The sequence below is a fragment of the Penaeus japonicus genome, unplaced genomic scaffold, assembly GCF_977035675.1.
Source record: "Penaeus japonicus unplaced genomic scaffold, GWHDUDI00000001_assembly GWHDUDI00000017, whole genome shotgun sequence".
In the NCBI taxonomy this organism is placed as follows: Eukaryota; Metazoa; Arthropoda; class Malacostraca; order Decapoda; family Penaeidae; genus Penaeus; species Penaeus japonicus.
The window spans coordinates 3,828,728-3,841,227 of record NW_028234419.1 but is presented as its reverse complement, the minus strand read 5'-3'; the positions used below and the strand labels follow the sequence as shown (position 1 = coordinate 3,841,227).

At 35.9% G+C, this 12,500-nt stretch overlaps 2 protein-coding genes across 6 annotated transcripts in view; one reads left to right on the top strand and one right to left on the bottom strand.

The window, feature by feature from the left end:
• The window catches only part of LOC122265894 (uncharacterized), a 41,254-nt gene extending 34,607 nt beyond the window's left edge, over positions 1-6,647 (top strand). The window contains exons 25-28 of one of the 4 annotated variants that reach the window (XM_086545848.1): positions 1-82; positions 540-673; positions 3,459-4,020; positions 5,095-6,647. The exon at positions 1-82 is cut by the window's left edge and continues 96 nt beyond it. In XM_086545848.1, the coding sequence (XP_086401974.1) occupies positions 1-82; positions 540-673; positions 3,459-3,966 (724 nt within the window). In that variant the 3' untranslated portion in view covers positions 3,967-4,020; positions 5,095-6,647. Of the gene's footprint in view, positions 83-539; positions 674-2,706; positions 2,836-3,458; positions 4,021-5,094 lie in introns of those variants that run through there. The other 3 variants (XM_086545850.1, XM_086545851.1, XM_086545849.1) reach the window with 3 other exon arrangements.
• A 1,540-nt stretch (positions 6,648-8,187) lies between these two features.
• LOC122265896 (eukaryotic translation initiation factor 4H) overlaps positions 8,188-12,500 on the bottom strand; it is a 17,135-nt gene continuing 12,822 nt past the window's right edge. For both annotated transcript variants that reach the window (XM_043035361.2, XM_043035362.2), the window contains exons 6-7: positions 10,537-10,720; positions 8,188-9,707 (exon numbers count right to left, since the gene is read on the bottom strand). In XM_043035361.2, coding sequence (XP_042891295.2) covers positions 10,572-10,720 — 149 coding nt within the window. In that variant the 3' untranslated portion in view covers positions 8,188-9,707; positions 10,537-10,571. The remainder of the gene's footprint in view (positions 9,708-10,536; positions 10,721-12,500) is intronic.

Sequence of the window (12,500 nt, the reverse complement as noted above, 5' to 3'; positions counted from 1 at the left end):
CAGCTTACACGTCGCCTTCTGTGCCTTCACGCTCATCCTCGCTTTCACGATAGTAGGCTGTCGAACCACGTTTGATGACACGGTAAGTCTGCCTGTACTTTTGTCTCTGGCTGTATCTCTCTCTCTTTCTCTCTCTTAATCTTCTCCCTCTCTCCTGCTCTCCCTCCCGTCCTCCCTCTCTCCCTCTCTCCCTCCCGTCCTCTCTCTCTCCCTCTCCTCCTCCCTCTCTCCCTCCCGTCCTCCCTCTCTCCCTCTCTCCCTCCCTCCCTCCCTCCCTCCCTCCCTCCCTCCTTCCCTCCTTCCCTTCTTCCCTTCCTTCCTTCCCTTCCTTCCTTCCTTCCTTCCTTCCTTCCTTCCTTCCTTCCTTCCTTCCTTCCTTCCTTCCTTCCTTCCTTCCTTCCTTCCACCCTTTCCTCCTTCCTCTCCAAACATCCCTACCCATTTATCTATTGACAATTTATCCCCGTGTATCTTACCCCCTTCGACCAGCTGCATCCCACCCGCGCCAAGCTAACGCCCCCCTTCCTTCCCGCCGGCAGTTCCGCACCAAGATGCACCGGCTGTGCTGTGGCACCGAGCTCACTTACAAGCGCAGCGAAATCCTCACCCTCAGCGGGAGGTCGCGTGTCGGGCCGTCACCTGTGCAATTGATGAACACGTCTGCAACCTCGAAGTAAGTCTGCTTACTCCGTGGTGAGGCATTGTGCATGTGTAACGACCCTTTGGGCGGATATGGTGATGGATATGTTTAAGTCTCTTAATATTGCAATGGAACACCATTTTTATTAGAAGTGTCCTTTGTATCTGTTGTTTTTTTCTTCGTATGATGATGGGTATGTTTTAAGATTTTTTTTATTGCAATGGAATACTTTTTTAATAGAAGTGAATTCTACATCTTAACTTTTTTTTTTAGCTGTAACCATCTTTTGGATTCAAGTTTTGTATCTCGCCCCCATTAGACTCTCAATAGATCTTATATATTTATGAACATGTTGTTTAATATATAGTTGTAGAAAAAAAAAAAATATATATATATATATATATATATATAATATTTATATATTATATATATATATATATATATATATATATTATATATTTTATATATATATATTTTTTTAAGTGTAGAATGGATAAAAAAAAACTAATTCAATTAACTGTCAAAAAAGATTGTTACTGGCAAATATATTATTTTTCTTTTTTTCCAAGATTGTAAGATCTGGCAGTTTATGCATGATCCATTGTGATGATATATGAAAATCGTGGCACAGAATTATTACGTGTGATGCACGGGTGTAACTAATACAAGGTTATGGGACATTGATCACTTACTGAAGGGTGTCATTTTAGACTACAAAAGGGTAGTTGTGGAAGTGAGGGATGGTAGGTCATTCACAGAGCCTGTAATGTACTATGAATCAATAAAGGAACGGTGTAGACTGTTACTGCAAGTGGTATGGTGCTCTACATATCCCTGCATCAGTACATATAACCAAACCGTAATTACTGTTAAATATAGTTAAAATCAAATATTGAGACTGAAATAGAAATATGCCAGTTATAATATTATGGGAATAGAAGAACTACATTTTCTACTGAATAAATTAAGTAACCTATTAAAGAAGTAGGTTAACATCTGAAATGTGATTGGCAAGGTTGCTTATTTTCATGCAGTGCAATTTAGAAAGTATATATGACAAGTTCATCTATCAGCTTTTATGCAAGCTGTTTTTGAATGCAAAGGGGTCAACTGTACATTAACTACACGACATTAATGTGTTTGATAAGAAAAATGAAAATAAGGAAATAACTTTTTTCTTCGGATTCTTACCAAATGTGAGAACATTGATAGCTCTTAGTAACATACATTTGCATGTTGGTTTAGAGTTAACTAAATCAATAAAAACTTAAATAGTGTTTATAATCTCTAATTTGTATTGCTATTTATAACTTGATTGTCCCAAATCATAAAGGACATTCCTGCCTGCTTGTTTGGTTGTGCAGTGAGAGCTTACATAACGAAATCGTTAAAACTTCTTGCTTGACATTAAAGCTAATACATCACATGGTACAGTACTTATATGAAATGAGACACAGCTGAAAAAAAGAACAAAAAAAGTGACATTTTGAATCCAGTCAGATTTGCCCATCATACATGTTTTGTGATAAGCAATCTGGTCGGATTTAAAACATTACTTATTTTTCTATTCTTATCGCAGCTGGGTTTTATTTTGTGTGTACACAGGTTACTGTGTTTGTAAGTTTGTCATGATGCTTATTTATTATGATAAACATAATATATATAGGTCCATTTTTTTGCTTGATTCTTGTTTTTTGGCCTTTTAATGACATAAAAGTTTTTTTTCCTTGATTCATAAATGAAACTTGATATTTCAGTAAAGATTTGACAACATATATAAGCATATTTTTTCTTACTTTGTAATTAAGATTTGTGGCATTGCTACATTCAGTAGAGAAGTGTATTTCCTACTGGCTTTAATGAAATGCATAGTAGAGACTTTGGTTTCATGTACAGTGCCCCAAAACCTCCTTCCATTATACCCTATTATCTCTATCTATGTACAAAGCACCATAACACAATGTCCTACTGAGCATGAGCAATTTTTTAAACCCATCTTTCCAGACAGGGAGAAACTCCACTGAGTGTCTTCCATCATGTATGGTATGATCTGTGATGTCTTTCAGGATATTTGTCAATGGTCGATTCCCCTACGACTCTCACAGCGCTGGGACTGCCTTTAGGTGGTCTGTAGTACATCAGTAGGATTAGGTCCGAGCGGTTTTCCCCAAATGCCTCTGCAGGCCAGAGACTAAGTAATTTATGAAATATATGACTGCTTGTTAAATAATTTACCTGTATACATATGTTTATGTACATTTTTATAGCTATATATTTCTTTTGAGGTTGGCTGACTAATCTTCACTTTCATCCGTCAGTTAATGGTATGTTGGTCTAGAACTGTTTGATCTGCTGAAGATATTTTTTTGTGTTCATTGCCTTCCTAAAAGTCTGCCAGCTAAAGGAAATAAATAAACCAAGAATGTCGATAAGACTTTAAAAGGCATGTTAATATGTAAGGTTTCCAAATTAAGGTGAACTGAATGAAATGCACAAAAACATTTTTTTAAAGCATGGTGTTATTGCTCTCATTATAGGAAATGAAGCATGCAGATTTGACCTTAGATTGTAAATTTAATTTATTGTCAGAAATAAACCTATTAAATATATTTACTCAGGATGTTGAGCATCATTTACAAACTTTAACTATGGAAAACCCTTTATATGAAAATTTGTGAATAGTCATGTTTTATTTCTGAATATAATATCAGAGCAAAATACTAATGTTTGTATATGTGCCTACATATAATATGTTAAGATAAGACCAAGTGGACAATTTTGGTTTATTAGAGAAACTCCCTATGTCTCACACCTGCAGGATGATCACTCCAGTAGGCAGCAAGCCACCAGTACAAAGCAACACAGCCCCTGCCATAGACAGGCATTCCCCAGAGGGGGGTTCTCCCACCACTGGCAGAAACACTCCTGCTGTAAGAAGAAGTGCCTTTTCTGCAGGAAGAATTACCCCTGGTGTAAGAAGTGCAATCTCAACAGGAAGAATGACTCCTGGATTAAGAGGGAGTGCTTCTTCTACAGGAAGAATGACTCCTGGAACGAGAGGAAGTGACTCTTCCTCAAGGAACAAGTCTGCACTTCAAGCAAGTGCCTCTGCCTCTGGCAGAACTACTCCTGCAGAGCGAGTAAAAACACCCTCAGTGGGTATCATGAACTTCTTTATCCGATCAACAGCCTCAATTGAGGGGCTATTAAAATCAGAAAAGAAATCACGTGCTTTCTCAGCACGAAAAACTCGGCACTTGCAAATACCTACCAACACTGCAGTAGATCCTATGGAAGCCCAATCTCTTCAGCATGGAGAGAAGTAGAAGACACTGAGGCACTCCTGTTCTCTTCGAAGTCCTCATCAATATGTAGAGTTGGTGCGATTGCTTGCCTGCTGTTGGTGTATCATTACTGTACCATTAGTATTATTTAGTAAAGTTAGCTCTTCATTAGAATGACCTCCTCTGCTCCATCTGATGCCTCTTGGTTTTGTTTTCATGTATAGTTGGTCAGTTACATAGGAAAGTCAGCATGCGAGATCATAGTAAAGGCTATGAGAAAAAAGAATTACAAAATAAGAGGAAGATATTTTTTGCCTTATGGCATGCTGACATTTTTTCCAGCTTTTTTGCTATGAAACTGAACAGTGTATGCAATAGTATATTTTCTAATTAAGATCTTTGACTTTTTTTATTGCATTTTCATTTCATTTGCAGAGGTTGCATGAAAGTAAATGATTTTGATAACTCTTTATAGTGTTGATGCTAATAAAAGAAAAATTATATATATATATATATATAAAATATAATTTATATGTATATATTTTTTTTTATCTTCTTATTTAGCAGTAGAGGGGATATATGATACTTGCTTATCTGAATAAGAAATGAAAGTGTTTAGATAGCAAGTACTTGCATCTTTCTTGCATGTATTATATTAGTGAAAAAAAATCTCACCAAAACAGATAAAAATGTACAATGAAATTAAAATAAAACCTACATTTAAACATGCAACAAAAGCCTGTCACAAGATACATTCATTCAGCTTCTTTTGCATTCTAAAAACACATTACTTTCTCCATGCACACTCCATTTACACAGTTTTAGTGCATTCTTAAATAGTTATTCATTAGTAAAATATATAAAGATTAAACATATTGTTATTCACAATTGGCCTTGCTTTTTTAGACCCTAGTTTATAAATAGTGAAATTTGACAAGATTCCATAAACCCAATACTTTGTTAGGTAATTATGGTTCTTGAGACACATATTTTGAAATATATTTTATTCTATACCCACTAGAAGTTAATGCAACTTATCTCTTTTGTATTTTGATAAATGAATACTTCAATCTCTCCTCAAAAACCACAAAAGCTATCCTCTCACTTTCTTTTCTCTTTTTTTTTTTGTCTACTATAAAATAGCCTAACCGAGCACCCCTTCTCTTGCAGTAGCCCCGTTCGCTCAACTCGCTCAGCCGGTCCAGTCCCCTCAGCTGGCTCGGTCGCTTCATCCCGTTTCTCAGCCACCGAGGAGAGGACTAGCCAAGTGACTACATCTGGTTACTCGCTCCCCAACACTCCTCCACAAGAGGAGACTAAAGATTATATCCTCATCAAGAGGTCATACAACTTTAATGAAGACGACCCTGATGATTACTATTGAAGATCCTCAGTCTAGTGTGGGGGATTCCATATCAATATGGTATTGAAAAATATATGGTCACTTTTTTTACTTAATCATATTTTCCTGATAATAATTAAATCATGTGATCATTTTAGTTCTCAATGTTTTGTAAGTAATACACAAAGTACAATCATAACATGAATCACATTGCAACTAGTTCTTAAAGCCTTTCTTTGTAATAAATTAATTTGCTGTGCATCTATCTGTTTCCCCCATTGAAGTAATTGATTGATTTTTTACAGAACTTCATATTTAAGTTGGTTTGTGTGGATAATCTTTATATTCTTTTGTATAATCTTTATTCCTTTGTACATCTTGGTACATGTACAGTTCATTTAGGTATATCACTAAGAAATAGTCAGTGATTACTGTCATGGTATAGTCTGTGATTCTATGTTGTGTTATGTGAAATGTTTCTTTACATTGATGCATCCGTAGTGTAGCCTTTCTTGCAATATTTGTTTGGGAAACTGTGATTTTGTGACATAGTCTACAGATAAGTAGGAAGTAAATATTTTTATGTAGATATTTGTTTTATCAGATAAGTTTAACATATTGGAGTCATAACATCTTTCAAATGAATACCAAAGGACCTTCATGGCATGGATACATGTGTGAATTTTCTTTAGTAGTAGTTACTGTCTGTGATATGTTGAGAATGGCCTAATCTGTTCTCCTGCACCATGAGAGTCCTTTTGTGTTTAAATAGAATAGTACTTTGACTTCATCATAAAGTCCTTTCAGAATAAAATGTAAGTAAATCTTATAATTTATGAAAGATCCATGTTCTTTGTATGTTTTAACAGTCAGCCATGTTGCACATTACAGTAGAGCGTATGGACTGTCAGCTTAGGTTTGTGTGCAACTAGTCACAGGCTTTGTTTAATATGCTAAAAAAAAAGTTTACTTTCAGTGTATTCTTATATCAAAACTGACTTTATACATATTTAAGATAGGAACAAACCATAGATAGAAGTAGTGGGAGAGAGAAAAAATGTAAAATTATATGAGAAGACAATAGGCTATCAAGACAAAATCTGAACATCCAGCAATAATTTTGTAAAATGCAGATGGAAACAATTCCTAATCACTGATGTATGTAAGGTCATTTCAAGCTGATCAGCTGCAAAGTTTGTGGGAAAATTCTAAAAGGCTTCAACAAGACTTGCTCATATACAATCTATACCAGGAATACTGGAATGACAATCAATCACTAAATATTACTTAAAACCAAATCTAAATATCTGCCTTAGTTTCCATCTTTGTATATTGATGAAACTGTTAAGTGTGTTGAGCAATAAAGCAAAAGTATAATAAATATTACGTTTCATTGGAATTATCCGGTAAACCTAAAAACACATTTTCCCATGTACTTCGGCTAAACCCCTAGTCAATAATGCAAAATGCAATGCAAACTATACTAACCTATATATAAATTTACATCTCCTGTCATATACATTTGCACAATATCAAATCTTCTCAACACAAAAGCATCTAAAACTAAGAATTATCTGCCAAGGCAATTGTGGACTTTTAGCATCAACCACTTTTTCAATATATGCATTATAATGTGTTCTGGGGCCCTACTGGTACTCCATACAAGCATAATAATGGAGAAATTAACCACTATAACTTGTATATTTCCCTGCAAAAACCGAAGTGCCTTATGACTACATGCATGTTCAGTAGAGTGTAATGTAAATCATAATTTGTCCTATAACTGGTAATGCCCAACTGTTAAAGCTTGGTATTGTTTAATATATTGTGGAATATAAAGTAATTTCGAAGCTAATGGTCATATATTGCTGTTAATGAATGACATTTCAGGAAAAAGGCTTCCTCATTCCTACTTGAAGTTGCCATGAAAACTGGGCCAAGAACTTGTCTTGAGTTTATATATGACATTTTATACAAATATCAAATACAGTCTAACAAGCTGATAAATGATTACACCAAGCAACAAGGTAGTCTACAATACTTAATATACCATTTTTAGCTATATCATTCCTTTTCAAATCTACATATTCCTTGAGTTATTCATCACATATCTGTGCTTTTGTAGCAAATTCAAGTTCACTTCATTAAAATGATACAATCACACACACAACTCCATATGGCCCGTAATTCCACAGTAAAAAAAAAAAAAGTGAGGCCATGAATTTCAAATTTTCTACCATGGAATGGAATGGACTGGTCTACGGAATTAATAGATACTACATACAAATAGTGAATTCTCCGTTATAGTTCACCAATTCATATTAGGATGCAATTACTTACATTCGGAATTCAAAACCCATGACTCTATTAGACATATATCGAAGTACTTTCACACTTACTAAAGTGACTGATGGCTAACCTGTACTGGATATCCATGAAACATGCATGACATCACATATTGTGTATCCATCTAGCTTTTTAAAAATTAAGTGCTTTCTAGTATTATTTAATAAAACTACAATTTACAATCTATAATGTAAAATTTACATGAAAAGTAGAAAGCCAATTAACATGAACATGTACTAAGATCATTGCATAATGACAAGAAAACCAAACAGTAAATTCATTTATACAATATTACAATATGTAACAAAGAGAACATTTGATATCAACAGTTAATTGAAGTTATTCATACCAAATCAAATCAGGATTACAAAAAAAAAATCCATCATAAAATATTACCAAGTTAAAATATGTTACTTCATTTCATGAATGGACTACACAATACAGAGATCTAAAATGTGTAATTATGTTTAAAAAATCCTTCACACAGAGGAATGTCATAAAAAAAAAGTAAAACAAACTTGTGTATGAGATCTGTTTCCCAGCACCAATAACACTCCAAAGTTAAATAAGACATATTTAGCAGAACACGTATATTTTGTGGATAAGCAGCTGAAAACCATAAACTTTTATTTCTTTACATTTTAATGATAAATATTTTTGTCACAAATATTCTGTACAAGAATTTTTGCAATAAGCAGATCATTGAATTAATGTGCACAATGCATTTCTGAAACTGGGGGTTAACATTATCCATTAGCATTCAAATTACTATTTTTAGTAAACGATTCACAAAAAGAAACAAAACTACAGAGTGGAATTCTAGCTTCACAACATACTATAAGAAATCAAAACATCAGAATTCTAAGACCAATCAATATCTAACACCATTTACTCTTGACGATTTACATTTAAGGATTACAAAGTAAAATTCCCTTTCGAAATTCCTTAAGTTTATTGTGATCTGTACAGTCTGGACAGAATCACACAAGATCCAGTTTATATTAAAAAGAAAGAAAAAAAAAATTATTCAAATGACATAAGACATATTACATCTCAATCACTGGATAAAAATACAGGATACAAAAATGAAACACGCAGTAACTCATGAAAAAGGGTGGAAGAAAAAAAAAAAAATTACCTAATTCCTCACTAGAAATAGATTTTTCAAAAAATTAAAAGATTCCACAGTGCAATTAATAGTGGATCTGGTATGTGAGTTAGCATGGGTGTAAGAACCCCATGTAGGGTCTACAAGTTCCACAACAGACCCGTATCCATTGACACGTCTGGTATGCTGCTGCATCAAAAATAAGTAAGTCAACAACTAGGAGCTGCAACTATATTGTTAAACAAAGGAATGCCCTGGCAAAGGCCAAGAATGCCCGAATGTGTAGTTCCATAACAATATAGTTATACTTAGTTTAATGTACAACACGCCACTGTGCTGTCTGTCATCTAATCCTAAAGGCATAATATACTAACGACCAATTTGACCAGACAACATTGTGGCATGTGATAAGAATTTTTTGCGTACATAGAAGGGTTAAAAAGGAGAAGTTGGCGGGCTTCATATGCAAGCTCTGCGGCTACCAAGGGTTTGTATTTCACCTTCTTCAGGATCCCACAGTTTACCAGGTTTTGGTAGCTTACACTGTGTGAAAACTAGTCAGTACATTGTAGTTAATTTCACACATTCCATCACAACACCAAATGGAGTAGTCACATCTCATACAAAGCAATAGAGATTAGAAAGGTCTAGGAATTTTTGAAGTCTGTAAACACTTCCACATAAAGTTCTAATCACTGGGCAAGCTCAATGTCACAATACACAAACCCACACAGTACAATTTTCTTGTTGAATAACCTCAGCATGTTGAAACACTGCAGTTATAGTCAGTACAAATCTCACATCATTACTGCTTTACCAAAAACTAAGCTTCAGTAGTAAACAAGGACAGCTTCAGCCCAACTCTACTGATGCAATGCTGAGGGTGGGGCCAAAATCTATGGTCCTCGTACAGACAGCGAAGTGCAGGAATAAAAAAAAGCCTCAACCAAAATATGCAGGTCCAACTGAGCAGGACATTAGCTCCATCTGTGAACAATACAGAAAAAGGTAATTTTAACACATTGCTCATCACTCATTCACTGGAAACACCTTACTCAATCCATCTGGCTATTAAAAAAACTGATATCCCTCAAAGCAACTTTCTTAACACCATGTGAAAAATTTATCAGTTCCTATTCTAATAATCCTCCATTAGTTTTCTTTGCAAGAAATTTGTCAATGTACTAACCAAGTGGTGGTTTATCTCTCTTCAGCTTACTGGAGCTAAAATAATAACAATAATAGCAATTCTCTATACTAATTTAACCCATTCGCGCCGGATGACGTGCTGACACGTTTTGTGGTTTTTGCGTCAGACGCCGGGCGCTGAGATATTTGGTCAAAGCCGGCTCTCAGGGTTAGCGAACAGACAGCCCAGGCTAGTGCACCCGAGAATCCCGAGGCATTAGGCTTATGTGTTCGAAAACCCCGGCATTCTAACCATTCAGAGCCAGAACAGCCCCGGCATGAATGGGTTAAGGATGAAGAGTTCACTTTCATTATATAGAGCATTGAAACAATTTATCCCTATGAAAAATGACTGAAAACAGTTTCTAGAATAGTGTAAATTTACCTCCTAGCAGTACAAGATACCAAGTAAATGAAAAAGGAGCAGACATGAGAATTTCATTTTTTAAACATCCTTGAAGGATTTAGCCAAGTACTTTTTAAATTAATACCAAAAAGTAAAATGAATTATGAATCACTATATATATTTGGCAGTAAGGGCAAGATGGATGACAGAGAATGTGAAAGCAGTAGAGATATAGTATCACAATATTGCAATCCTGAATTGAGGGAAAATATGCATACAAACCTGCTACAGATGGAGAGAGATGCAAGATCTCTAATTTACGCCTGTTCTTCTTGCGCAGCCTTTTCCTCACGAGGCTTAGCTCCGCCAAATATGCTGGATGACTGTGAAGTCTCCGCTTGCTGATTTACAGGATCCGTCTTGGTCCTTGGCAACAGCTTCAGCCTGGGCCTCTGGGACAGTTCTTCTGCAAAAACATATACAAAACAGATTACCAAAAGCGATTCTATGAAATTAATAACTAAAAAAAATGAAAATCTTCAAACTAAACTAAAAACTGCCCATGTAATAACATATAATGGTGCCTGACTCATAACATAAATATTTTCAATACAATGAAATGTCAGCTGATAGCAGTAAATAACAGACTGCTGCAGTTTTTTGACCAATCATAGACTGGATAAAAATTAAGGATAAAAATTAAGAAGTCAATCATGTTGGCAGTTGAATTTTGCTCATTCTTTTGCAACCAAATGGTTTGTGGCTGTGCTATCATGAACTTTATCAGAGGAATCATATCTTCAAGAGGGTATGAAAAACAATGATTAATAAACAGCCCAAGAGACTCATTGTCAAAATACTGAATCCAAGCTTTCTCCTGCCTGATTAGGTGTAATGGATGTTTGATGGCCTGCATAGGGATACATACACTACAGGTAAGCAAATTTTATTTTAAAATCTGAATTTTACATCTCAACTAAACATTATATGAATTGTGTGGCTCCCTCCCAAAAGGGAGAAGGGGTTGCTAATAAAATTTAAGGTGGCCATCGCAGTCAATTTTTAACCCATTCACGCCGGGGCCATTCCGGCTTTGCACGGTCGCTATATCGAGGTTTTCGAACGCATCATCCGAACGCTTCGAGATTCTCGGGCGCACGGGCCGCGAGCCTGGGCTGCCCGCTCGCTCACCCCGAGCGTCCGCCTTGGCCAGATATCTCGTCGGCGGCGTCGGACGCGAAAACCACGAAACGTGTCAGCACGTCATCCGGCGTGAGTGGGTTAAAGAATATCTTTCAATATATTCAACAATTTTTTTAAATTTGATGTAATTTGGAGGCCTTTGGCAACCCTGTCCTGTAATATTTCTGGGAAATACGTAAAAATAAAGGAGTTAGCTAATTATCTGACCCCCACTGACCTCCCACTACACCTTCAATCCCCGCTGTATCATGTTCGTGCAAATATATTAAACTAAGTAATCTTATTGCAATAAAAATGGCCAAATGCAAAGTATTTTCATTCACTTATAAAGGCTAGCTGGCAACTAACACCTAAGACAGCTGAGAGGGCTCATGAGTTCTCTCGTGGTACCATCACCATGAGATAAGAGTCAATTGATGTCTGTCGCTTCTCTGGACAACTTGTTTATTTTACGCAATTTTCAAATTTTTCTTATACGAATGGGAAGACATTCCAAGAGGAAACATATGCTGCGAGAAAGACATAAAAGAATGATGCAACAGCTTCGTGAGAGACAACACCAGAGTTCTGACATTGCTGGAGAGGTTGATGAGAGCGAGAGTACATCGTCTCGCGCTACTCCACCACCTCACGCGTAATCTCCCTCGTCCCCAAGTACCTTCTCTCCTTCCCCTAGCACATTCACACATCCTCCTCATGACTGTGCTTCGCCCCAACCATCAACGTCAAGGATGCCTGAGTCAACACCATCATATATGCCCCCCCACTGAAACACCCTCATCACACAGCAAATGGAAACAACTGATAATGTAATGCCTTGTAAAACTGGGGACCAGGTACTAGCTATCATTTATAATACCATGTCAATGCTGTAGAATATATCAAGATTGGTGCAGAGATAAAAATTCTAAAAGAATATATGAAAAATGCTTGGATTTTTTTTTTTTCAACTTAAAAGCGCAATATCTCAAAACAACACCTTTGTCTACATTTTTTTTTTTTTTTCTTAATAACTACTCATGCTATTCTAATGGGGTTTGGAT